Source organism: Coturnix japonica, chromosome 27 (genome assembly GCF_001577835.2).
Source record: "Coturnix japonica isolate 7356 chromosome 27, Coturnix japonica 2.1, whole genome shotgun sequence".
Taxonomy (NCBI): domain Eukaryota; kingdom Metazoa; phylum Chordata; class Aves; order Galliformes; family Phasianidae; genus Coturnix; species Coturnix japonica.
Window position 1 is genome coordinate 3,758,100 of NC_029542.1, and position 25,550 is coordinate 3,783,649.

The 25,550-nt window shown below is 52.8% G+C and overlaps 2 protein-coding genes across 5 annotated transcripts; one reads left to right on the forward strand and one right to left on the reverse strand.

Annotated features, from left to right (window-relative positions):
- The first annotated feature begins 1,846 nt into the window (after nucleotides 1-1,846).
- Nucleotides 1,847-15,017, forward strand: LASP1 (LIM and SH3 protein 1). 2 transcript variants are annotated; one of them, XM_032440882.1, is made up of 6 exons: nucleotides 1,847-1,977; nucleotides 8,352-8,436; nucleotides 10,853-10,960; nucleotides 12,118-12,268; nucleotides 12,345-12,439; nucleotides 13,027-14,813. In XM_032440882.1, the coding sequence occupies exons 1-6, from the start codon at nucleotides 1,922-1,924 to the stop codon at nucleotides 13,198-13,200; spliced, it is 669 nt and encodes a 222-aa protein (XP_032296773.1). In that variant the 5' UTR covers nucleotides 1,847-1,921; the 3' UTR covers nucleotides 13,201-14,813. The 2 variants fall into 2 exon arrangements, with proteins under 2 accessions (XP_032296773.1, XP_032296774.1); XM_032440883.1 differs by lacking the exon at nucleotides 8,352-8,436 and having other exon boundaries at nucleotides 1,882-1,977; nucleotides 13,027-15,017.
- A 2,602-nt stretch (nucleotides 15,018-17,619) lies between these two features.
- Nucleotides 17,620-25,170, reverse strand: FBXO47 (F-box protein 47). 3 transcript variants are annotated; one of them, XM_015885990.2, is made up of 12 exons: nucleotides 24,737-25,170; nucleotides 23,853-23,902; nucleotides 22,954-23,160; nucleotides 22,495-22,665; nucleotides 21,324-21,400; nucleotides 21,038-21,115; nucleotides 20,722-20,830; nucleotides 20,365-20,541; nucleotides 19,687-19,833; nucleotides 19,146-19,288; nucleotides 18,606-18,765; nucleotides 17,620-18,253 (listed from the first exon to the last, which is right to left on the reverse strand). In XM_015885990.2, the coding sequence occupies exons 3-12, from the start codon at nucleotides 23,132-23,134 to the stop codon at nucleotides 18,135-18,137; spliced, it is 1,362 nt and encodes a 453-aa protein (XP_015741476.1). In that variant the 5' UTR covers nucleotides 23,135-23,160; nucleotides 23,853-23,902; nucleotides 24,737-25,170; the 3' UTR covers nucleotides 17,620-18,134. The 3 variants fall into 3 exon arrangements, with proteins under 3 accessions (XP_015741476.1, XP_015741479.1, XP_015741475.1); XM_015885993.2 differs by lacking the exon at nucleotides 23,853-23,902 and having other exon boundaries at nucleotides 24,740-25,170; XM_015885989.2 differs by lacking the exon at nucleotides 23,853-23,902.
- Nucleotides 25,171-25,550: the final 380 nt, after the last annotated feature.

The window sequence follows — 25,550 nt, forward strand, 5'->3', positions numbered from 1 at the left end:
CCGGTGTCGCCTTCATCCTTTGGGTCCTGAGTGGTGCAGTAGAAGGATGCTCTGTGGGTGCACACAGCTTTGAGCTCCATCCCCGTTCTGCTGCGTGCAAGTGTCAATGGGGCTCTGTGCATTGATTGCCCAGGAGAGCAGCTCCGGGTAGAGCTCTGCCCATGGGGGTGCAGCACCGTGCAGCTCTGCTCAACCTGGGAACTGCAAAGCAGAGCCATCAGTGCTCCTGGAAAAAGCTATTTGCAGCGTGGCCTCGTTTCTTTGCTGGAGGGTGAGGGGATGGGAAGCACAAAGAGCTGCTGTTCCTGTGCCTGTTGTGCTGCTCCTTTGTGGTGTTGGGGTGGGTTTGTGCATACGGTGCCGTGCTGGGGCAAGGTGATGCTCGGAGGTGGCAGCGCTGAGGGCTGCAGGCAGCTCGGCTGCGTGTGTTGGTGTTGTTATAGGGCTGGAACTTGTGGGATGCTCTGAGGATTGTTGGTCCCCCTCATCTGAAAGCACAGGGGAGAGGGAAGGGGAAGAGTGAGCAGGATAAGAGCTGGGTGAGATGGCACAGGGCAGCGCTGTGTGATGCTCCTTTTGCTTGGCCGCCGGTCAGCAGGAAGCCGAGGAGGAACTATCGGGGAGGAACTCGCAGGAGGAAAAAGCTCGAATACGTTGCTCTGAGCAACTGAGAGGCGGTGAGTTGTCCTGCTCCGCTGAGTCACAGCGCCGAGGGCTGTGTTTGTGCTCGGGGTGTGGCAATGGGGGTGGGTGGCACAGGGCTGCTCCTGTAGGAGCAGAGCACGGAGCCAGCAGTGGAAACAGATGCTTAGAAAAGCTCCAAGGTGGAAAAAACAACCATTACGGGTGGAAACTGTAGCACCAACAGCAGCTGTTCGCCCTGTGTTTGCTCATTGCATCGCCTGACTCAGAGCTCTGGGTGCTGCTGTGCTGGGTGCTGGTTTGGTTCTGCTTCTTCCTTCTGTCTTTGTGGGGTCTTTTGGGCACCTTGTGCTGAGGATGCCAAGCACCCCAAGACCCCTAAGAGGGGTCTTACAGCTGCTCTGAGCTGTGCTCACAGGGCTCCTTCCAGCCCATGGGTCAGAGCACGGCCCTAAAGTGTCTTTAGAGCTCATTAGATGCTGCAGTCAATAATGTCGGGGTTGTGATCTGAATTTTGAGGCTTTAACCTTGAGTGTCAGCTGGAAGGAGAGCTGTGCTGCTGTGAGTCTGTGCGTGGCACTCAGGTGGGGTATGTGGGGGATGCTGGAGCAGGGCTGGGGGAAGATGCCCACACCCCCTTCCCCAGCATCAGGCTGCTCATCCTTATCACTCCAGCTCTGCACTGATAATGTGCTGCCAGCAGTGGGGAAGAGAGGGCCTTGAGGTGTGCATAGGGTGACCCATGGGGCTTGGGGAGGGCACGGAGTATGGGGGGGACCTTTTGGACACCCATGTTGGACTGAGTGATGCTCATGGAGGGGCTTCTTTATCTCTATCATCTCACTCCCTGTGCTGGGTGTCTCTGCAGCCCCACCTGACCCACTCTCCTGCCCAGCTCTGGGCTCCCATCAGCATTAAAACCCACAGCAGTACCTTTGAAGCTGCAAACCGCAGCTGCTGGCTCTGCTGAGTGCCTGTGTGAGGAGGAGCCTTCTATCTCCTCCTCAGCCTAGCCCTGTGAATTCTTGATCTGGAGATAAAGCAGCACACTGCTGTAAGGTGAAGCCATCAATGCTGCTGCTGTGTTGGGATAAGATGCATTGGGAGAAGGCGACTTGCTTGTCCTTTGATGGTGGGAGCACTGTCAGCACTGCCATCTCTGGGCTGAGTTTCATGCAGAGCAGGGCCGTGTCCCATTAAAACAGAGCCTGGTGCTGATGCTCCTCTCCTCTGTTTGCAGTTCTGGCACAAAGCATGTTTCCACTGCGAGACCTGCAAGATGACCCTCAACATGAAGAACTACAAGGGCTACGAGAAGAAGCCCTACTGCAACGCGTGAGTGCTGCCATGGGGGTGTCAGGGCTGTGAGTGCTGGGGGGGATGTGGGACTCTCCTCCCTATTCAGTGGTTGATTTCCTTATGTCCCCAAATATGGGGTCCTGGAGCTCTGATGTGGTTCCATGGGACCATTCTCTGTTGCTCTGCAGCATTTGGGGGTGGGATAATGAGTTCTGGCTGTGTCTTGGGAGCCAACCCTGTTCAGTCTGCAGGTGAACAAGACTCTGCTGCGTGTGTTTCTTAATGTCTATAAAGCAGCTTTGCAATGAGATCTTTTGTAGCTGCTTCTTATACATCGACGGGTCTTAGGGGGAAAATTAGATGATGTGCTGCTGCTTAGCACTGGGGTAGCGAGCTCCATTCACAGAGTGCTTTAAAAACTCTAATCCTGACAACATCCTTGTAAGATGGGTATTAACCATATTAATGTCTAAGAATAGAAAGGAGAAGCAATAGGGCTGTCAGTCAGACAGTGATGCTGCAGCAAAACCCTCTTCTATAGCTCTGTTATTGCTGGGAGCAATGGGTGGTGGTGGCGACACAACCCTGGTCATCCTACAGGGCTGAGATGGTGCCCTGTGTCCCCCCCTGGGGGTGGTTGTGTCCTGTAGGGCATGAGAGCCCTCAGCAGTCCTTATTGCAGCCAAAGCCTCCTCCTCTGTGTGTCCCATGGGTTGGGATGTGCCCATCCCCATCCATGCTACAGACCTGGGGTCTTGTTCTGCTCCTTCCCTCTACTGCTGTAAAGGGAAGTGGGATAATAATGGGAAATTCCTGAGATTCCAAGGAGTCTGCGCAACCCCAACCCATCTCAGTTTCTCAACCCCCTCTGCTCCAGAGCTGCCTTTGATGCTGGCTGTGGCCTTAACTCTTTCACAGCCACTCTGGAAGCCTTGATTCTCCCACAGAGACCCACATCACACTGTGCCCTTCCTGCTCCATGTAGCCGTGCCTTAATGCAGGGCTGAGGCTGTGCTGCCCAATGCTGTGGGGCAGAGCACAGGGGTCCGTGCTGCCTTGGAGAGGGGCATGGGGACATGGGGGCAGCCCAAGAGGGGGGGTCCTGGTGCTGCTGGTGCCGTCCTCCATCCTCCACCCTCCTGCAGGAGCGGGGGAACAGCAACGTTTACTCTGGCAGGGGAGCGGCTGCTGTGCTGAGCACAGGGTCTGCTCTGTTTGAGCTGTGGCCTTCTGCCAAATTCCGAAGTTTCTTTCTTCAAGAGAGCAGAAGGAAGAGGGCCGGGCTTCCTCCTGCTCTGCCATTGCCCTGCAATCAATCCGGGTGCAGCTTTTGGGTGGCTGAAGCTCTGGGCTCCCTGTGATGCAGCCGGGTGCTGCTGGTGGTGTTTGGAGCTGGGTTCATCCCATAGGAGCACCTTGAGCTCCAGGAGGTGGAATCAGAGGCAGAGGAAAGGCTGTATCCAAATCAGGGCTGGAGGAGAGCTGAGCTGCAAAAGGGGCAGAGGCTGCTGGAGAAGCAGAAGGGTTTCTCTGCCCTGTCCCAGTTATGTGATCGTTCTGCTCATCTCCCTTGAGAGCACCTCCAGACGAGGCCAGGCTTCATCATATTGCTGTGGGCTTGCCTGAATTCCTGCTGATCTCTAAACAATTGCTGTGCTGAATGTGTTCAGCTCAGACAGCCCTGCTCCAGCACCCCCTGCGCTGCTGGGTTTGCTCCTTGGCTGCTCACTCAGCCCCCCCCCTTGTTGGGTTTGCATGGGGCACTGCTGCTGGCTCAGCCCTGTATCCCTTGTGCTGGCAAAGGGAGGGGAAACTGCATTTTCCCCTTCACCGAGGGGCTCTGGGCTGTGCCAAAAGTACATGGTGTAAGTGTGCCAGTCCCTGCTCCCTCCATCTGCTGTGTGACCACAGCTGCACCCAGCTGTGCTGCCCTATGTGTGCAGTGTGCAATGCAATGGGGGAGCACTGTCCCCCCCACTAACAGCCCCAACACCTCCCTTTCCATTGCTGACCCTAAGGACCCCCCCTTATAACCCCATTTCTGCTTTCCATGCAGTGCTGTCCCACACCCCTGGGGCTCTTGGAAAAAGAGGAGCCTCAGTGATGCGTTCTTGGCTCTGAGCAGTGCTCCATCTGGTAGCAGTCACCTCTCTTAACACAGCGAGCCCTCAGACTGATGGTGGGGGGGGGGGAAGGAAGGAAAAGAGGAACAACTGTGTGCCAGGAGGGTGCCTGGGTGTTTGTGTGGCACTGGGTGCAAGGAGAGCCCCTGTGCTGTGGGTAGGTGGGGGTGGGCAGTGAGTGTTTGGGGAAGAGCCCCCCAAATCCCTCTTCCACATGGAGAGGGGTGGGTGTATGGAAGCTCTCATACCCCCCTCCAGCCCTGGGGTTTAGAGGAGGGGCTGCGCTCTCCTGCTGCAGGTATTGGGTGCCCATGCAGACACTGTCCTATTGTTGAGCACTGCTCACAGAGCAGATGGTGAGTGAGCGTGTTTGCTGAGAAACACAATCCTGTCGTCAGGGTGCTGCTGGGGATGGGGGGGGGGTCCTTAATGCAGCTCCATGCACAGCAGCAATACCCCCAGCCCTACATGGGGGGGTTCAATTGCAGAGCCCATTGGGCTGGGTTGCTGGTGGCTGTTGTGTTTCCAACCTTACTTATCCATGCCTGGAGCCAGAGACCTTGTGGAAAAAACCCAGTAGTGCTGCAATGCCGGCTCTGCTCCCATAAACAACACTTGGGAGGGGGGAGTGGACAGGCAGTGCTCTGTTTGGGGTGGGGGGGTGACAGGGATGGAGTGGCTGTGGGATGAGCAGTGCTGCTTCCAGGAGCTGCTGCTGCTGACTTCACAGTTTGGCACACCCCGCTTTGCTTTTGATTGAAATCTTTCCACTGTGGATGAAAGCAGGTTCTTGGAGCAGGCTGCTTGCACTGCAACACCCTCTGTAAGTGCTGGCACAGCCTCTGGGAAAGGGGGGGGAGATGAGCAAAGCCCCCATATAGGCAGCTCAGTGCAGTCCCCTGCTCAGTGCTGGGTTCCCTGTGCTGGAGCTGTGCCTGTGGGTCCCTTTCTGCCTCCAGCATGGGGAGGGCACCAGGGCAGCCTCAGTGAGGAGCTCATCCTGCAGAGCTGAGCTGTGCTCACTATGGGCTGGGAACAGATGCTGGGAAAAAGCAGCAGCTGCACACACAGAATGCTGGCCCAGCCGTTTTGGCAGCCTGAAAACACTGGGAGGAACTGAGATCCCACTTCTACAGCCTGCTCCGTTTTGGGGTGGGATGTTTCCAAGCTCTCTGCAAAGTAGCAGGGTGCTGCTTTCATTTAAGAAAGAACAACAGTTTATTATTGTTGTAGTGTGTCCCTGTGAGCCAGCAGCTCCATGATGGGCAGGATGTGACCGTGCAGCCTGCTGGCAGCACTCAGCCTATTGCTCTCTCTGCATTATGTTTTGTTCCCAAAGCTGCTGTGCAGCTGTGGGGTGATGCTCACCTCCTGGAGGTGTGGGGTTGTGCTGTACATCTGCCCAAAGCATTTGCTTAGGGCCCTTGTGTGAGAGCAAGCAATGCACCGAGCTCTTGCAAGCGCTGATTGCTGTCCAAATGCAGTGCACAGTGGCCGTGCATGGCAACAGAGGTGCCTTGGAGTCATGCTGAAAGCAGCAACACGTTGTCTTCTTCCTGTTGTTTTGCAGAAGCATCCCACTGCTGACCTTAATGAAGTGTAACTCCTAGTGCAGCCCCTTGGCTCCATGATGGGGCTGTTATGGGGTGTATAGGAGGAGCTGCTGTGCCCCTGCCATGCAGCTCTTTGTGGCAGCTCTTCAGGAGAGCTCCCACCCCCATAGAAGCAGAGGGGAGACAGCAGAGCCAGCTGGGGGGGGGGGTGCAGAGCAGACAGACCCTGATCCCTGGTAATCCCCAGCTGCCTCCAGGTGCTGTGGGGCTGACAGTCCCAAATGCAGCAGGCAGACAGGCTCTGTCCACCCTGCAAAGACTGCCCTGACCTGGTTTAGTAGCACAGCACGACATGTCTGGGGCTCTGGGGCTTTTGGAGGAGGCAGGTTGGGTGCTGAGCACCTTCCTTACCTGCACCAGTTATGGGTCTGACTGTGGGATGAGGAGCATGAGAGCACCCAGCATGAAGGGGGGGGGGGAAGCACCATCCCCATCCCTGGTGCAGTTCTGCTTCCTGCACGCTCCCCCAACCTGACACAATCTGTCAGGGCTTCCTCATTAAGATTTAATTTACTGCTGCGAGCGCTGTGGCTGATTCTCATGCATGCGAGATGGTTTCCCTGTTGCAAAGAGGTGGACATCTGTGGTTGTGCTGAGTGTCTCCACTCCTTCCTTCCCAGCACACGGAGATGCCTTTGGATGGAGCAGGCAGATCCTGCAGCTATGATGCTCAGCCAATGGGGGATGTGGCTCACTTGATGCATTTCATCCCACTATTGCCCCCAGCCTCAGGTATAGGGCTGCAGCCCTGGGGAGGGTCCTGCAAAACCTCCCTGACCAAATTAGAAACCCAATGCTGTTCTGTGCCTCTCTCCTCCATCCCTCCCCACACCGTGAATGGCATCAGCATCTTCCAGAAGATGATTTTGCCCTACAGCCATGGCCGTATGGTTTCCCCCAGCTTGGCAGGGATGATTTGTAGCATTGCTTTGCATTGGGGGCTTCCTCTTCCCCACACCCCACACACTCGGACCCTTCCTCGTGCTATTAGCATGCCCGGAGCATTGGATGCAGTTGCCATGGAAATGGGATGATTTAGGCTCAGAGAGCAGAGAGCTGTGACAGATGAGGATGCAGCTCAGTGCTGCACCGCTGCGATTGCCTTTGCCCTTTGCAGGAGCTGCACAGCATCACACCATGCTCTGCAGCTCCAGGCCTGCTGCCCCCCGGCCTTGGGCTGAGCACAGCACCACAGCCAGCAAAGGGGGGGGGGGGGTTTTGGTGCTTAAAAAGTGGTTTTGTTGTCTTTGACCTCGGTGTGAGTCAGGGGTGGCTTCCAAGAAGCTCAGGAAGGGGCTCTGTGCCCCAACACCATGCCCAGCCATGATGGGGGGCTTAGCCTGAGCACACAGCATTGTATCCCCCCCCATCAGATTAATCTAAACAGAGATTAAACCATATCCTCAGTGTGGTCGGGGATCTGCTGTCATCCAGCCCTGCTCCTTGTCCCCCTCAGCTGCTGCTGAGCTTCCTTTCCCCTTTCTGCAAACCACATCTGCTTTGTCTGCTTTCTGGGTGTGCGTGGGGGGGGGTGTGGGGGTGTGATGGGGGTTCTCTATTTTCTCAGCGTGGTTCTGGAGTCTATTTTTGTTGTCTCACTTCCTGCATTGCTGTGTGAGGTATGTGCTGCTCTCAGGTCTGTGTCTCAGTGTCGCGGTGCAGATGGTTTCCTGCTGTGCTGACCGCAGTGTGGACAGCCATGGGCAGAGCTCTGCTCATTCTGTGTATGGTGAATTCCCTATGGTGGCTCTCAGGGCACAGCAAGGGGCTGTCAGACCCACTTGGCACAGGCAGGGATGGGGCTGCAGCCTCCCATAGGTCAGGGCTCACCCCATTTGCCAGCATGGGAGCTGTGGGGTGCCCGGTGCAGGGACAGCACTGGGGCTGCTATAGGGTCAGAGATGCATCTGCAGGTTTATTTTCATCCCTGCTCACCTCCTTCCAGAGCTGCCATGGAGGAGAAGAGCTGCCTTGTCTGTGCTTTCAGAAGGGTTTGTTTGAGCAAAGGGAGGTGAACATGAGCTGGGGGTGCTGCTGCTCTGTGCCCCCCAGACCCAAAATGGGACAGCTGCCATTATATGTATTGATGCCCAGCAATGGATTTGCTCATGGAACCCACCACCACGTTCCAGCAGCTTTGCCTCTGCTCTCCCTCCCTCCTGCATGGGGGAAGGGCTGCATGAAGTGTTCCCATCTCCATGGGGGCATTCAGTGTTTGTGTCAGACGTTCACCTCCTGCCACGCGTGAATTCACCCCACTGCACATCTGTGTTGATAGCACAAGCTGTGTGTGGCACTGCAGGAATGCTGCTGGGCTGTGGCTCTCCTGCTTTACAGCCCCGTGTTGGGCACATCACCCAAGGTGTGGGATGGGTGGAGGTGAGAAGTGCCCCGGGGTCAGACGCTGTTCTGCTGACGGAGCTCCTGCTGGGTGGTGATATCCTTAATGTGAGGTCTGTGGCTGAAACTGCAGCAGAAAGAGCAAAGAAAGCTCTGGGCTCCTCAGAGCCATCGTGGTGGGAGCAGTGGGGCAGAGGCAGGGTGGTGTAAACCAAGATATTTACTCAGACTGATGTTAGCAGTGATAATAACTGAAGGTTCTGGTGAAGGTACCAGTGCCATGGAGGGGGGTGGGTGCCCAATACTGATGCTGTCCTTTCCCCCCCCTAAACAGACACTACCCGAAGCAATCCTTCACCATGGTGGCAGACACCCCCGAGAACCTGCGTCTAAAGCAGCAGAGTGAGCTGCAAAGCCAGGTAAGCATGCACTGTGCTGCAGAGCCAGGTGAGCTGCATTGTGCTTTGTGCTGCACCCTATTGTGCTGCCTTCTCTTGCTCTGCTGCTTCCAGGAGAGGCATGCATGGGGTGTGGGGGCTGTTTGCTCTTCCACTCATCTATGGTGGTTGTGAGCTGCCTTCCCCAGGCACTCCCAGCCCTGCAGTGGGATTTTCCCCGCTGGCACCCAGCATTGCAGTGGGGTGAGATGGTAAAGGAGGGGTGTGTTGCGCTCTGCGGGTGCTGATTTGGGGTAAACCCAAAGGTTGGAAGGGGTTGGAAGCTCTGGAAAGCAGAAATGAACAGATGTGGGAAGAGGGGAGGCTGGAGAGGAGGGAGATGAGTAGACGTGCCCCATTCTGTGCCCTGGGGTGTCCCTGAAGTCCCCAGCTCTGATGCAGAGCTCTGGGTGCTGCTCCTCCTGGGGGTGTTGGCATTGCCCTGGCTGGGCAGCAGGCAGAGCTGCAGTGGGACAGAATGAATCCATGGGCAGTTCTGGCTTGAGTCACCATCCCTGGGGAGAGCACAGGATGTGGCAGCTGCTCTGGGAATCTCTTTAATTTCTTTGGGGTTTTATTATTTCCTTCAATGGAAAGAGGCAAAGGGGAAAGGGCTGAGAGTCCACTCCGAGCTGTCAGCATTGGCTCAGTGCGATGCTGGGAGTGGGTGGGCAGCACAGGGTTGGGGTTTGCCCAGGGTTGGTGTGAGTGTGAGCAGTCATCCTTTAGGCTCAGTGTGTTCCCCTCCATGTGCCTGGAGCAGACACTGCCCTCCCCCCCTTCCTCTCCCTGTGAGCCTGGAGCTGCCAGGCGCTGGAAGACAAACAGAATGGGGGTCAGGACCTCACCTGGTGGCACATAGAGCTGTGCTTTGCAAGGCTGCATCCCATTCCTGCCCTGCTTCTCCACCACTGCAATGTGCATGGACCCTTTTTGGTGCTGGGAGGGTCTGTGTCCTCAATGGGGCTGCTGCCTGCTGGAGCTCTCTGCAGCTCGGTGCTTCCCTTCACAGCTGTGTTTGTGGGTGACCCCAATGGGGCTGATCTGTCAAACCCACACCCAGCAGGACTGGCAGAGCCAGTTGTGTGCACCGGTAACGGGGCTGTATGTAGATCCACCACCTTTCTCCTCTATTTGTGTTTGTGGAGAGGGCGTCTTCTGTTCCGGTCATTGTAGATGCTGGATAATAACAGCCTGTGCTGTTAAATGTGTCTGCAAAGTGACAGCTTTTACGCCTGCAGCCTCCTCTCGTAGCCCACGTGCGGTGAGCAAATGGCAGGGTTCCCCTTCTGTGGTCACCCCTGGATGCTAAAAATGGGCATTTTGGGGGCAGCCGCCCTACCCAGGCACTGCAGATACCCAGAGCACAGGGCAGGCACTGGCTGCCTTCTAAGGGCAGGGAGAAGCAGAAAATTGCCCCCATTCTGAGCACTTCCTCCCCTCCTTCTGTTGTCTGTCATGATGGTTGCAGCACTGCAGTGTCCCCTGCTCTGTGTTTTCCCCTCCCAACACCACCCCAGTGCCCCTGCCCTGCTCTGATTACCATGGGGCAGATCCCCCTCTGCAGCACACGCTGTGCCCCACACCCTGGCATCGTCCCCCCCTTGCATTCAGGGTGGCTCCATATGGGATCCTTCGGGGCTGCATTGCTCTAAGCTGGATGTTACAGGGACAAAAAGAGAAGGGTGAGATTCAGGAGGGTGAATGTATGGAGTGCCAATGAAAGTACTTAGCCCTGTGATGAGCTTCTTGCTTGGGGATGCTCTGCCTTTCCTTCTTCTGCTTGTTGAGCTGTGCATTTGCAGCTCAATGTGTAACACCCAGAGGCTGCTCCTTCCTAATGGCAGCATTTGGGATGTGTTCCTTATCCCAACCAGCTCCAGCTCTTGCTCTCACTGCCTGGGGCAAACAGAGGCTTCTGCCCTGAAATCAGCCTCCTGATGGCCATATCTGGCAAACAAATAGGGATGCTTGGTTCTGCTGGCCCTCCAGCCCCACAGCCTGCTCTGTCATGGCCATCCTGAGCCTTTTCTGTCCCTCAGTGTCCCCTGTGGGAGCAGAGGGTGCAGCTCATGGAGCCCTCAGGACCCACATATGGGCAGAGAGCTGCGGCTGAACTGACATGCAGTGACAGCCTGCAGGAAGCACAAAGTGAATCCAAGTGACCCCAGCCCTGCTGAGAGAGCAACAGGATGAGCAGAGCACAGGAAGCTGCTGCCTTTCAGCTCTTGGCACTGCCCGGTTTTGCTGTTAGTGGATCCATTATAGGGGACTCCTGCACAAACCCAAGACTCAGACGGAGCTGCTGTGGGTCAGTGAGGTCCATCTGGGTGAGCAGAGCAGCTCCACACGCTGCGTTCCCCCACGGCTCACTGTGTTTGTTCTTGATCCCACCCAGATTCGCTACAAGGAGGAGTTTGAGAAGAATAAGGGGAAAGGCTTCAGCGTGGTGGCTGATACCCCGGAGCTGCAGCGAATCAAAAAGACTCAGGATCAGATCAGCAACGTGAGTAACTTCTGATGGCTGTGGCTGATGCTGCTGCACAGCAGCTGACCCGGGGCACAGTGACACCACTGCCTGCAGCAGCTCATCCCTCCAGCAGCACGCAGAGGGTTAATTAACCTTTAGCTGCTGGTGAAAGTCATGTGCACAGCCCTTATCTAACAGCCCAAGCTATTGCAAAACATGGCCCAGCAGAGCCAGGAGGTTCCTCACTGAGCCCTGGGTCTGCCTGGAGAGCTGCAGCTTTGCATGCAAAATCTTTTGGGTTTCAGAGAGCTGCCATGCTTGTGCAAGGAGAGGGAACCCACATGAAGGAGCTCATACACACACACAAACACAGCACACCCCGTGGGGCTGGAGGCGGCTGTTTATTCCCTCTCCTTTTGATCCCATTGTGCAGCTCTGTGCTCTGCAATAGGGGGCTGCATGGTGTTATCTACACATCCAGCCCCCGTCCTGAAGGTTTTGCCTGGGTTGTGGGCTGCTGGGTGGATTTTCCTGCACAGGAGGCATTCAGAGCCCTGCAGGCATCTGTCTGCCAGCCTGGCATGGCCGTGACCCACTTAGCAGCCCCTGCATGCAGCCTGCTGTGCCAGCAGGGCTCTGTGCTGCGGGGGGATGAGCAGCACAGGGGTTGCACGCTGAGCTGCAGCGCTGCCCCAAAGCACCCTTTGCATGGGGTGTAGATGCAGGGATGAAACCCTCGTGGGGATGGAGCTGTGCAGGGCCCAGTGCTGTGCCTCTGAGCACGGGGAAGTGCAATCCTGCAGCAGCATCCCCGTCCCTGCAGCTCTGCTCCAGGCTTTGCCTCCTGCCTGCAGGGAGCCCTCTGGAGTGCCCTTCAGTATAGCACTGTTTAACCAGCAGACAAATGGGCTCCAGGTGCTTCCCAATGGCAGGGTATTCATTAACAGGAGCAGCTATTAATTTTTACATCACGACCAGGCTTTGAGTTAACCCTTTGCTGCAGTGATTGCATGGTGGGATCACTTAAAGTGCTTCTGCTGTGTGCTCCTGCAGTGCAGGGGGTTGGGGGGCTGCATCTGTGCCTGGAAACCTCACATATCTCCCCCCAGGACCCTGAAGCCGTCCTTCCCCTGGGCACAAGGGGAAGTCAGGCTGCTTGGTCCTCCCCATGTACCTCTTGTCCTCCTCTGTAGATCAAATACCACGAAGAGTTTGAGAGGAGCAGGATGGGCCCCAGCCCCAGTGAGGGCGCAGAGATGGAGCGTAGGAACTCCCAGGAAAGCACCAATTACCGACGACCGGAGCAGCACCAGCCACAGCACCACGTCCAGCCCAGCAACCCGGGTAAGGGCCATCCCAGCACCTGGGGGCTTCCAATGGCCACAGGTCATTGTGTTAATGGTGTATCCTTCTTGCCCAGTGTACCAGCAGCAGCCACCAGCCTCGCAGTCCTATGGCTACAAGGAGCCTGCAGCGCCTGCATCCACACAGCGCAGTGCACCCTCTGCAGCGGGGGTGAGTGTGGGGTCTTTGGGGTCCCTTCAACCCCGAACCGTTCATTGATCCTATGGTCTTTGAAGTCCTGTTCGACCCAAACCATCTTATGGTTCAATGATCTTTGAGGTCTTTTCCAATCCAAACCATGATGTGGTCCTGTGGTCTTTGAGGTCCCTTCCAACCCAACCATTCTATGGTTTAATGATCTTCAAAGCCTCTTCCGACCCAAACCATTCATTGATCCTATGATCTTTGAGGTCCCTCCCAATGCAAACCATTCATTGATCCTATGATCTTTGGGATCCCTTCCAACCCAAACCATTCATTGATCCTATGATCTTCAAGGTCCCTTCCAACCCAACCATCCCATGGCTCTATGATCTCTGAGATCCCTTCCAACCCAAACCATTCATTGATCCTATGATCCTCGAGGTCCCTTCCAGCCCAACCATTCTACGGTTCTACAGTCTTTGAGGTCTTCCCCAACCCAAACCATCTGGTGATCCTGTGATTCTTTGATCCCATGGCTACTGCTGGCACAGCTCTTCTATGGGCTGGGTTCCCCATGGTGGGCTCCGTGCCCTCTGACTTCTCTCTCCTTACAGAAGCGTTTCCGTGCCGTCTACGATTACAACGCAGCCGATGAGGACGAGGTCTCCTTCCAGGATGGTGACACCATCATCAACGTGCAGCAGATCGATGACGGTTGGATGTACGGCACGGTGGAGCGCACGGGTGACACGGGGATGCTGCCCGCCAACTACGTGGAGGCCATCTGAGGGGGTTGGAGCTGAACCCCCCCCCATTCCATAACATGGCCCCAGTGTGCTCGCGTCTCTCTCTCCCCCAGCATCCCTTCCCTCTGCCGGAGCCGTGTCCCGACGTCTCGGTTTCTTTGTGTTTCTGCAGCCACCTCTGGTTTCTCTCGCCAATTGTAGCTTTGTTCTCACTCTGCCGGGACTGAGGGTCTGTCTGCGAGGGATGACGGGGGGCTCTGGGACCAAATGTTTCTCCTTCTGCCTTCCTCCTCCCCTCTGCAGGGGATGGGATGGGGCGCACACACACCAGGCTGCCCCACATCCACCCCCAGCCCCCAGTGAGCTGGGAATGCAAGGGAAGGGAGGAGCAGGATCATTTCCTTAGGACCAAACATCCCACCTCTTGGGGGCAGGGAGGGATGCTGGGGGGGACCAGCTGGCAGCACCTTCCCTGCGCTGATCTGGCTCTGATCTCGTCCCATTGCTTCCCCTGGCTCTCTGTTCACCATTCCTATTTCTACTGCGCTCCCTCAGTCCTCAGTGTTGCAAACCAGAAGGATATTTGTGGTTAAAACCTTTAAAAATATATATCTCTTGGGATTCAGAATGGTTCCAGGAGCAGCTCCTGCTGCTTTTTTGGGGGGGTCCAGCTGCCTCATTCTGCATCCCAGGCTGAGAGGTGCCACCATGCAGGAGCACCTGCTGCCCTGACCTCATGTCCCCCTGCAGCTCCGGTTCTCCCCTTTTGGGTCCTCATCCCTGTGCCTCTATGGGCTGAGTGTGATGTATTTCTCTGCTCTGTTACTGCACTGGGACTGTGCTGGGGGCTGTCCAGAAGTGGGAAGATGGGGGGTTTAAGTACCCTGAGCCCTTTGCCATCCCCCACCTCTCACCCATTGGTCCCCAGCAGTGGTGGCTGCTGATGTGGGATCGCATAGTGGACCAAGATCTCAAAGCACATCTCTGTCCCCTTCCCTTTTAGGCTGGGAAGGTCCCAGAGCTGAAGGTATAACTGGAAGCCTTGCAGCCAGGTGCTCATGTCCCAAAGGACCAAAGTGACCGAGTTCAGACAGCCCTCAGCTCTGCCTGGGGACAATCCCATGGGACGGGGGAGGACCCCATTGGGAAAATCCCCCCCCCTCTCCTGCCTCCATCCCACCAGGGTGGGCTGCATGGGCTGGAGGGTCCACTCGGTGCTACACAGGCAAGGAGGGGAGGGGGCAGAGAGTCCACATCCCTCCCCATAACCCCATCCTTCATCATCCTTGTCTGGGAAATAGTAGAGGGGGGGGATTGTCAATGTGAATAAAGCGTTTTTTAATGGACCAAATCACACAGGTGATCACGTTTTGGTATACAGACCTTTTTTTAATGCTACCTTGGAACCATTGTCCTGAGTCTCTGCTCCCCTTCTCCCCCCCATTTTATTGTGGGAAACAAACCTCTTACTGCTTCATTTCTGCCTTTTTCTCTCGACTTATGCACTTTTTTGCCTTTTTTCATAGCTGAAAAGCACCTGAACCTGTATTTAAAATAAATAAATGAATTAAAAAAAAAAAAAAAAAAACATTAAAAAAAGAAAAAGAAATGGAAAAGCTTCTCGTCACGTGTTAAAATAAACCTCGCCCTTCTCAGCTGCCCTGGTCACGTCTCAGTGCTTAGAAGGTGTTTCCTTTGGATCCACCACTTGGTTGGGGTTTGTCTTCACATTCTCCTTCCTATGGGGCTGAGTCCCCCCCCCCCAACAATCCGTCCTTTGGCCTTTTTAAATCCAACCCTCGAATGGAACAGATTGATCCTCCTTCTTGGTTTCCTCCACAATAAAAGTGTGGTTTCTACCTGCCCGTGGTGCTGGTGTCATTGCAGTGTGCCCGCTGTTCCCTTGTGCCCCTGGGACACAGGGGGGACCTGGAGACATGGGGACCCTGCAGATCCTTGTGTCTGAGTGCAGCCCAAGGGGGGATTCAGCAGCTGCATCCAACCCTGAGCAGGGGGTGAGGGCTTGGAGGTAGGTGGCTCTGCTCGCCCTATTGCCTCTCCCACCTGTGTCTGCTGTTCCCATTCCATCTATGCTCCCTTTGGTGATGCAGACGGACTGAAATGGGTTGAGAACCCAAAAGCAAAGGGAGCTGTAAAGGGTTACACTTGGATGCGGGGCTTTACAGGGCACCGAGCGGCTGCACTGCTCTACTGGGAGCCGCTCCCCCCATGGGGTGAATCCCTTTCCAGGCTGACATGGGGTCCCCGGAGCCCCAGGGGGGATGTCGGGGTGATGGAGCGCAACCGGAGCTCCAAGCGGGGCAGCAGCCGGGCTGCACGCGTGCGCCCACCCTATTATCTCCCAGCCGGCTGCAGGGATCGGCATCGCCTCTCCGAGCTGCGGGGCTGTAGGGCTGTAGGGCTGTAGGGCTGTAGGACTGTAGGGCTGTAGGGCTGCGGGCTGCGGGGCTGAGGGACGAGAGGAGAGGGCAGAAAGGACGTCGGGGAAGGCGCTGGGGACACGGCTGAGCCCCGGCTGCTGCTCGCTCCTCGCCATGCTGGATATTTTCATCCTGATGTTCTTCGCCATCATCGGCCTGGTGATCCTGTCCTACATCATCTACATGTTATAGGGGATGCGGTTCAGAGCAGAGCCCGGTGCAGGTGAGCAGAGCGCTGTGATTACAGGGCAGGACCGTGCTGGGGGGGGGTGTGGGGTTGGGGGGTATTTATTGCTGTTGCAATAAATTGGATAGCCCCGTGGAAGCTCCCGACCCCCCTCCCCCGGGTGTAGCTCCTCCCGGTGCTCCGCTTCGGTTCCTACGGGGGGGGAGAAAGGAATAACGCAGGGGGGAAGGGGGGGGTAGAGGAGGGACGGCGGCTGCATCATTTAAAAGGCGGTGAAGGGGGATCCTGGTGCCTCTGCCCCCCCCAATAAGGAGCTGCGATCCCCCCCCCGCCCCCATCGCTGCTCACCAGCATCTCCCTTCCCTCCCGCAGATCCTTCTGGAACAGCGTTGCCCCCTCCCGGAGCCAAAGGACGGAGCGTGGGGCCGAGGGGATGAAGGAAAGCAGTGGGGTCCTCCTCCCCCCCACCTCACCCCCCCCCACCTCGTATGTATGGGATGAGAGCCTCAGGATCGGCCCTTCGGGTTTCATTTTAGAAAGCACTCCGAATTGTTATTATATTTGTGTGTGTGAGATGCTCGATGCAATGAAATAAAAGGAGGAACGGCGCAGGAGGAGGGGAGGTTTGATGGCGTCGGTGATGCTTTGGCCACAACAAACCTGTGTGTTAGGAGAGATGCTGCTGTCCTATGGGGGGGGGGAATCAATGGGAACCTCCCCAGGGGATCCCTGGGGCCTCTCCCAGGATTCTTTATCCTTATAAGCAATGAACACCTGAAACATCTCAGAGGAGGAAAGCTGCTGTGCCCCATCAGTCACCCACAGCCCCATTATATGGGCAGGGGGACAAGGGTGGGACATTGGGGTGGGTGGGCTCAGCTCTGGGGGGAACCTGATGAAAGGGGGGGGAATGTGGGGCTCAGTGCTGGATCTGAGGCCCCAGGATGGAGAGCTCTTCTTGCTCCACACCAAATATAGTTGAAAATGTGAAATATTCGGGTTAGGAATTTCTTCACACATAAGTCATGTTCTCAATAAGCTCCACTTGGTGAGTCTGGATCCGATGTCAACATCTGCAGTGATTAAGAGAGGGTGAGTAAGGAGGAATGGAATGGAAACTCAGCTGAGTGTGAAACCAGGAACAAAATCCTTTTCTCTTCCCCCTGAGCTCTCAGCTGCCAGCTCTGCCCCACAGCAGCTCAATGGGACGTGGCACTGATCTGCAGGGAGGGATGGGAGCAGCAGAGGTGTCTGTAGATAGCTGGGCATAGATAGCCAAGTGCTGCTGCCCTTTGGGGGGTCAGAGCCAGCCCTATAGCTCTGGGCTCAGTCAGCAAAGGGGCTATAATGGCACTGTAGGAGTTGTGTGTCTCATCCAGCCCCAGTTATAACCCGCAGGCTCTGGGCCTTTGGGAACAAAAGGCTCCATGTGCTGGAAGTGCTGGGTTGTGCTTTGTGCAGCCTTCAGACAAAGAATCCCACACCTTGCTGGCTTCAGATCCAGCAATCAGCCTCAGCATCACTGGACTGCAGCGCGCCTTCAAACAGGCAGATGGAAGATGCTGGGATCCAGCAGGGCAAGGTTTCACCTCTGCCATCTACCGGCACACAGCAAAGATCCGCCACCTATTTACTGCCCAGGTCTGGAAGAGAAAACGCCTCTTTAACCTCCCAGGAAGCCATCGCAGGGCTCTTGTCAGGCTGATGAGCTCAAGTGAGATGAAGTGATGTCACTTCAGCTGTAGGTTGGCTTTCAAAAGCTCAACCCTGGTCCTAAAGAAGCACAGGGGTGTGTGATTGGGGTGGAGAAAAAGGGTCTGTAGTCACACCAAGGAAAAGCAAAGTAAGTGCTCTTTATTTCGTGTGACATGTGTTAGTTTGAAGGCAATAGAGCAAGAAATCAAAGGGTTTTGGAAGCAGCCAACGTTTATATTGAAAGGAAATGGCCATCTTAGCCTATGTGAGCTTAACGTGTCCTTAACTTAGTTCTGCTCATACGTACCTTAATGGTTTTGATACCACGTAGGCAGGGGAAGGACAATGCAGGAGGTGCTCATTGCAGGCTGTAGGGATATGGCTGTGCTTCTCTCGGCCTTTCTGTTTCTCCCCGGATTCCCAAGAGAAAACAAGACTAAAAGATCAAAATGTTTTCGGTTCTGACTTAAAGATAACATCCTTTGCTTTCTGGGTGTGCATCAGAAGTGAAAACCGGGCCATTTTTATGGCGTGTGCAAACATACACAGTGGGAAAAGAATGTGGTTTATGTTCCCAATGCAAAAGGGCCTCGACCCGCATCCTCAGTGCTGCTCCAGAGGAGCAGAGCATGAAGTCTATGAGCTCCACAGCATCAAATGGTGTTGGTGCTGCTTCTCATGGTCAGGTAAAGGATTTCCTTGTGGAAGTTTGCTTGTGCATTGACCAGGTGGAACAGGTTGAGAAAGCTGATGTCCTCTTGGTCCCGATTCCCTGTCAGTACAAAGAGAAAAGAATGAATATTTGTGAAATGAATGGATCCCAGTGACTCCTCCTAAGATAAACTTTCCACATTCTGGTCTAATTTGCACTTAGATTAATGAGGAATCAGCAATGCTGCACCTGATGGCAGCACAGCTGTGAAATAACATGGTAAATCCCTCCAGAACTTTGCTGCTTGTCCAAAGATGGACATACAGGGACAGTTGTGTGTTAAGGTGAAGACCTGCCCTAACCGAGCTGTGCAGCTCACTGTCAGAGCCAGCTCTGAGCTCTTAATGGGGCTGAGATGTGAACAGGCTGTTGTGCCACACTCCTGCTGTAGGGGCTCACCCTGCAGCCTTACCGGCCAGCACTGCCTGCAGCATGTCCATGACCATGTGAGCAAAGGAGTTCTCCACGCTCTGCAGGAAGATGTTTCTCTCTCCTGGGGTGCTGAAAACCTTGCAGACCTTCTGCATCATTTTGACTGCCCAGTCCATGCAGTACAGGTCCTTCTCGCAGACCTGATGTACACATGAAATATCAGAAACATGAGGGTTTTGGGGGGACAAGTATGACACTAAAAAGGCAAGATTACATCTTAGCTTTAACAACTGACTCTAATCTGACTGCATTGGTTGCAGCCAGAGCTAATTGTGGGGATGTAGGAGTTATCGTCAGGGAATCTCCTCAGCCTTTTGCTAGAGGTCCCTCTCAGCAGCTGGCTTGCAGGCTTGCTGCCTTGCACACTGGATGTGTTGGACAGGGACCAGAGAGTGACAGAGGACCAAGTATCCTACTGGTCTACTCATGGATCATAGGAGTAGATGGGGAAACAGATTCTGAGTCTAAGAAAGCAAATCTGGGTGTAGAGAGACAGAAGGGGCTGCTCAGCACTACTCACCAAGGCCAGGAAGACCACGAGCCTGGCTAACTCCACAGTTCTTCCATTCACAGCTTTGCTGGCCATGAAGGTGAAGCAAATGTTGTTCCCACTCAGGATGAGAAGCCGAGCGTTGTTCTCCAGCAGCCACTCCCGGGGAATGACTTTGTGATAAAAATGGGACAATCTTAGTAAGCTTTGAACAAAGAGGAGCACCTTTATGGACTGTTCTGGAAGGTGTGAGTTAATAAATCGCTGCCTTTGGTGGCTAAGAACCATTAGTGGGGAGCTGCCCTCTGAAATACAGACAGGGCTTGAATTTTAAAGGTCTTCACAGATTCTTAAGATACTTCACAGCCTGGGTTTGTAAGCTGGGTTTTTCTCTCCCTCAGCTTCTGCCTGACTTCCAAACCTAATGACTTTTCCAGTTACCCCTCAGCTACTGCAAGGAATGAATGCTGCAGCCAGTTTCCCAAGGCAGCACTTTGTGTCTGAAACACAATGAATGCTGGAAGATGTGGGCTTGTAATGCTGTGGATTAATGAGAAAGGTAAGAACCCACCTGACAGCTCATCCACCAGGCTGATAACATCGTCTGCTGTCCACTCTCTCGCTTCTGCGTCGTACAGGAGCTTAATGGCATCTGCTAAACCTTTCAGGCTGGTCTCATCTGTTGGTCCTTCTATCATTTTCTGCCAAACCACGTGTCCTGAGCAACGTTAATCACAACTGCTTGTAAGGGATAAAGTCGTTGTTGTTAACCAAGGAAACTGGGCCTTAAAGTAGAGTCAGAGGGAGGGAGTTCAGGTAATGTAATTCAGCCTTGGAGACAGTGAGATTTTTCCTCTGTTGCTTTGTAGGAGTTGTAGCAGCAGCGTGAATCGTGGGGTGATGTAAGGAAAGTCTGGTTTAATAGCAGTGGAAAAATGTGTTTTTCCTTTAGGGAAGCAAGGTGCTTCTTTGAGGTGTAACTCATGTACTCAATGTAACTCTGCCCTAAGCGGGGAGCACAGAGGGAGAGGGGTGTGATTTCTTCACTTTAACTGTAACTTAATATCCACATTTGTCACGTTAAGCTGAAGGATTTTTCTCTAGGCAATACAATTACATCTAACTGGCATAAAGGCTGGTACCAGAAACGCTTCACCCTAAAGGAAATCTCACTCTCAAGAAACACATTTTGAGCACTGACCTCTCCTCCCCCCCTCCCAGCACTTGACCCCCATCCCAAACTACTTGCCATCAAGAGGGGACACTGGCCCAAAGATGATGTACAGCAGGCGAGCTTGGTTGACCATCGGCCACGGCTTTAAAATCCGAGTCAACCAAAACGCAGAGTCACTGCGATGGACCCAATGGTTCAACAGGACGCTCCTGCAGAACAGCCTGATCCTCAGCTCGAGCTTTCTGGCACTTCCTAGGGGAACAAATAGGGATAGCAAGCCATTGTCCTTCCCATAATACAGGGGGTCATCCCCTAGGAAAAGAGGGAGAAGGGGTTTCTGAAGTGCACGTGGCTGTTTGCAGCCACCAAGATCTATTTTCTGGCTTCATCCACAGTGCAGTTTGAATTTGGAGGAGTTGCTTTGCTGGTTACCTGGCTTGCAGCTGACGACTGCCTGTACTTTCCGGGGTAAATTGCTCAGCTCACAGAGGAAGTTGAAGACTCGGTGACACTCCAACTCATCCCAGCCTGCTATTAGGATCTGAAGATCACAACAGAAAAAGAGAGGGGGAAATAGATGGGTTGAGCTGCAGGTTTAGATCAAAATGCAGCTTCTCATGTCAGATAAATCCAGTCTGTCTCCTCCCACCCCAGCCAAGGCTTAAAGGAGTCTTAAGCTTCTGAACGTTGCAAAAGCACAGATTAATTGGTAGAACAAATTTGCCTTCGTTCTGGGAAGATAACATACCTGCAAAAATACCCCATAGCATTGTAGTCCTACACAGTGCAAAGGACTCGGGCAGCCATTGAGTTTAAAGCAGGAAACCTGTAAGCACAGAGCACCAGTAATGAGCAGACCATAGGTGAATTTATGTGGTTGAAAATGATCATTGTTCCTTGTGTACATCAGTACTGAGGAGAGGGATTTGGAGTTCAAACTCATACTGTGGGTACGACCTCCAGCATAGGGACAGTAAGAGACCACAAAGTACTGTAAGGAAATTCAAGTGGAGGTTCAGAGCTGGCGGACTTACTTCAGAGAGAACCTTGTGTATGTACTTCAGCCTGTCTTTGGTAGGTAGCAGAAGCGTGCACCTCTTAAGCAACAATCCTGCAAAGGAAATGAACAGCTGTGAGTGCCTCACATGGCCAGTTTTAATTAACAGCAACAACAAAACAACAACTTGAGGGTATCAGCTTCATTTTAAAAACAAGTCAAGCACCAAAATTATCTTAAGATGCTTTAAAATGCACATGGCTTGCTTACCATGAGATATCTTTGATCTAAGCAACTGTAACAGCATTCTTTTGCCCTGTGTATGCCTACAAACTTACAGCTGTAATTCTACATTGCATCATTTTATTTCTCCGTCAAATAAACAACTTCTGTCTTCAATCAGCTGGATAACAGTAGGTTAATATGGGTCACATTAACTTGTAATTTGTTTGTCTGATTGATTAATGCTCGTAGCGGATGGGTGAAGTGATTTTTTGAAAGCAAATTCTAACACAGAGATGTGCAGTGCTCCCCATTACCATCAGCTCCGTGTTATTTGGATCTTGGTTTCTATTAGGCTGTGCTAAAAGAGGTCTGAGTAAAGAACTAATGAGACTTTCTGCTCACGCTTTCATGGTGAGGATGCTTCTCTTCTAGGAGGTGGGATGTGGTCTGTACTGTCTCTCCAGCAGGCTGTCAGCCCCTCTGGTGGCAATGGTTTTAGAACTGGGCTGCATTTAAGCACAGCAATAGTATTTCCCAGACTGAGGAATGCAATCTACTCCAAACTGACACAGGAAGGCAGTCTGAATGGCCACATTCCTCCAGTGAGTGTGGGGCCTGGGAGCCCTGCAGCTTTCCAGTTGTGGTGTCCAAATAAGCTAAATTTGGAAAAACCTGCTATTGAGAACAGAGCCAGTCCCTCTGCTTTCCATTTAGTATGAAGAAAAAGAAGATAAACATTGTGGAGGAGGAAGAATATACAGTATTTTATCCAACACTGAGAGGTTTTGGCATCATTTCAAGCAATTCTTCCCCCCCCCTCCCCAGTTAATGGTATCTGTGTGGGCCATTTGGCACAGGGAGGAACTTTACTTCCATAAGGAGCTGCACAAATGTTTTGGGCCGTACCAATGGAAAGAACAGAAGGACCCTTTTAACCAAGTTTGGGTCCCCTCTAATTGTTACCACTTGCATTAAAGGATCACCTAGAGATCTGTAGTGCTCTATTATACAGGATCCTTCCCTCTTGCCAGGCAGCTTGATGTTATGAAAGTCTTGCAGTAAGAGCCTTCGGTTTCCTGATGGGGTTGAGATGTAATTAATAAGGCGGTTGCTGATGGCTTTTGACACCATGCTCAGCACACTGATGTCCTTCACTGGAAAAGCAAAACCAGGTGTAAGTCTTTACTGCAAGGGAAGTGCTGATCAGCAGTCAATACCTTTACCTTCCAAAGCAGGCCAAGAAGTGATGTTTGTAATTAGTTAATTGATTTCTGTTTAACTCATTTCTTACAGACTGTGATGGAAATGTATGGATCTGAGCAATACTTCTCACACAATGGGCAAGAAGTATTTCCAACAGTCTGCAAATATACTTTACTTTTAGTCCTAAAAGCTGCATATTCACATAATGAGTCACATTACCCCTTATATTAGAGTCTCACCTGAAAGGTAGCTCAGCAGCATCTGAAAGATCTCCAGTGGCAGTGTTTTAAAGTATCCGAGCGTAGACAGAGACTGGGAATCTGCATCCAGAGTGTTGTAGCTCTGTCTGGAGTGCTGGTTACTTCCCTTGTGCTTCTGGTTTGGGATGGAGGTACAGCTGGGCCTTGCAGTGGATGTCATTGTTCTGCTGGTCTCATACGCTTAGCCTGGGGAGAATGAAAAGGAGGGTCATGATTTCAGATGAGGAAAGTAAATCCAAACATAAGAAGAAGATATAACTGTTGGCACAGCGACAAAAGGTGAAAATCTTGGTCAGGAACACTGCATAAATGTTAATAGGTGGGTTAATTTCACATAGTAACTGTATGAAATGAAGAAATGGAATGGTATTTGCCTACTGCCTTCTGCTCTGAGTCTCTGGGGTAGGAGCCCTGCACAGTCAAACAACAAGATGGAGTGATTCGCTACATCTTAACACTTTAACTTCTCTTTCTGTTGCTGTTTTTAAACACTATTTCTTGATTCTGTACTGACAACAGAAAGACTATGGGGGCATTCGAGTGGAAGTGCTACAGATGGGTCCTGCCTTGTCAATGTGAGGAAGTCCTACTTGTCTGGAAACATTTTTACTTTAGGTATGTTACAATCTCAGTTAGCAAATACAGCTTTTGTAGCTCCACCACCATCAGAAGCAAATGTATCTGCACCAGAATGACTGTTTCACTTGGCTTCGCTGTAGCAAAAGATAGAAAATTGATGCAGTTTCCAAGAATCCTGTAAGAACCTTCAAGAAATCACCCACATATAAGCAGAAAAGCTCCTCTTTGCTTCCAGTCTGGCTCCACTTGTTTTTTATTTCTTAGGGAATTCAGCCAGAGTGGTGCAATGGTCTGTGTACCTCCATCTGCTGCTGGGACTCCTCTTGTTTAGAGAACTGCTTAATGGAGACTGGAAATTGAAAGGTAAACGTTAAATATTTAACAAGCTCAACCCAAAGCAACTGTCCAGGAAGGTTCATCTTATTTGTTGCTGTAACCTAATTTGTTCACAAGGCAGAAAGCATCAACTTCCTATCATCCATACAACTAAGCAGTCGCTAAATTCCTGCTAATGGACGCCCTTCAGCCCCATGGATATTTTGCTGAGCCCCCTGTTAGCGTCTGGCAAACACTTATTACAAAAGCTTGTTTACTTTGGAGATTGGGTTGGATCCTTTCCATTTCCCTGCTCTCAGCCAGTGATATAAGACCAATCACCTCAAATATTAGCAGGAATTCACTGCTTTTCCTCCTCAAACCTTATGGAAGTGCATGAATTCAAGTGAGGAATGGCCAAACCACCATTGTTTTTGTACCAGCTCAATGGGGGAAGTGTATTATTATATTATTATTGGTGCTGAGCAATGGGGGATGAAAAGCAGTGTGATAAACATCCCAATTAGTGAAAAATGGAACTGAGAACACACAGCCTGAAGGGTGACGCTGTGAGGGAGCAAGAAAACACAAGAAAACACCCACTTCTCTCATGATTATTATCACTTTTTGTACATTTCAGGCTGTGTGGCAGCAATATATGGGTTATGCTCAGCCTTTTATTGGTGCTTTTAAAGGGTTTTTAGGCCTCAGAGCAGCACTAGGCCTCAATCCAAGGCCCTTCAGACCCTATAGGCCTCACCTACCGACCTTCCACAGCTCGGTCCCGTCCTGCAGCACAGAGCTGCTCCCCAATACACCTATAGGGCAAAAAAAACCCCGAAATAAACGCATTTTTATGGTTTTTTACCACAGTTTTCAACGCGTTCTGTCGAATTTCTGTCAGATTCACCACTTCAGGAACCTCAGGTTCAGTGTGGGCCTGGCTGTGGGGCACAGCTGTGTTTGTGTGCTTTAATGTTTGTGTGCTTTAATGTTTATTAATGTAAACCTGGGCAGACATCATTATAAACCCAAATCTATATTTGAATTACTATAGGCCCAGCATAAAGGCCTCCAGCACAAGCACTTCCAGCCTTAAGGAGCCGGTTCTCACTAAGGACAGCCTTATAACACCAGGCTTTTCGGAGGGCACAGGTTACTTGAGGAGTTTTATTCCAGCTTTTTGGAGGTGTCGGCCATATTCCTCCTTATTTAATTGCATTAATTAAAGGCCGGGATCACTTTCCCGCCTTTTCTCCTCACAGAGCTGAACCCTCAGCGCCCCTTCCCGCCCTTTTAGGCCACGCCCCTTCCTGCAACGTCCCCCATCATGACCACGCCCCCTAATGAATATTCAACACTACACCCGGCGGCGTCCAATCGCGTGGCTCTCCTTATGAATAATTAACATCAGGCTGCCATTAAGCCTCCATTTCAGAGCTCAGCAAGAGCCGGCTGTGATTAAGATACGGTTAGGTCCATTCGGTGCCTGGCTCCTTCAGTGGACCGAGGAGCCTTATCAGGGTTATTAGGGCTTCCTAGTGGCTGTATCCGTGTGCTGCCCTCGTCTCGGCCCCAAATTGCAGCTCCCGAGCTCACTCCGTTGCATCCCCTAAGCATCCCTAAGAGGAGGTTGCTTGGGGTTGGCTATAGCAGCAATAAGACACGTTGCAAGCTGCCCC

Excerpts from the sequence above, each read along its gene's own strand:
- LASP1 (XM_032440882.1), top strand. The coding sequence starts at position 1,922 with ATGACCCTCAACATGAAGAACTACAAGGGCTACGAGAAGAAGCCCTAC. Across the intron at positions 1,978-8,351 it reads AAGAAGCCCTACTGCAACGC|ACACTACCCGAAGCAATCCT; the intron begins GTGAGTGCTGCC and ends CCCCCTAAACAG. Across the intron at positions 8,437-10,852 it reads AGAGTGAGCTGCAAAGCCAG|ATTCGCTACAAGGAGGAGTT; the intron begins GTAAGCATGCAC and ends GATCCCACCCAG.
- FBXO47 (XM_015885993.2), bottom strand. The coding sequence starts at position 23,134 with ATGACATCCACTGCAAGGCCCAGCTGTACCTCCATCCCAAACCAGAAG. Across the intron at positions 21,401-22,494 it reads AGAGCACTACAGATCTCTAG|GATTGTTGCTTAAGAGGTGC; the intron begins GTGATCCTTTAA and ends TTTCCTTTGCAG. Across the intron at positions 19,834-20,364 it reads GCCAGTGTCCCCTCTTGATG|GACACGTGGTTTGGCAGAAA; the intron begins GCAAGTAGTTTG and ends AACGTTGCTCAG.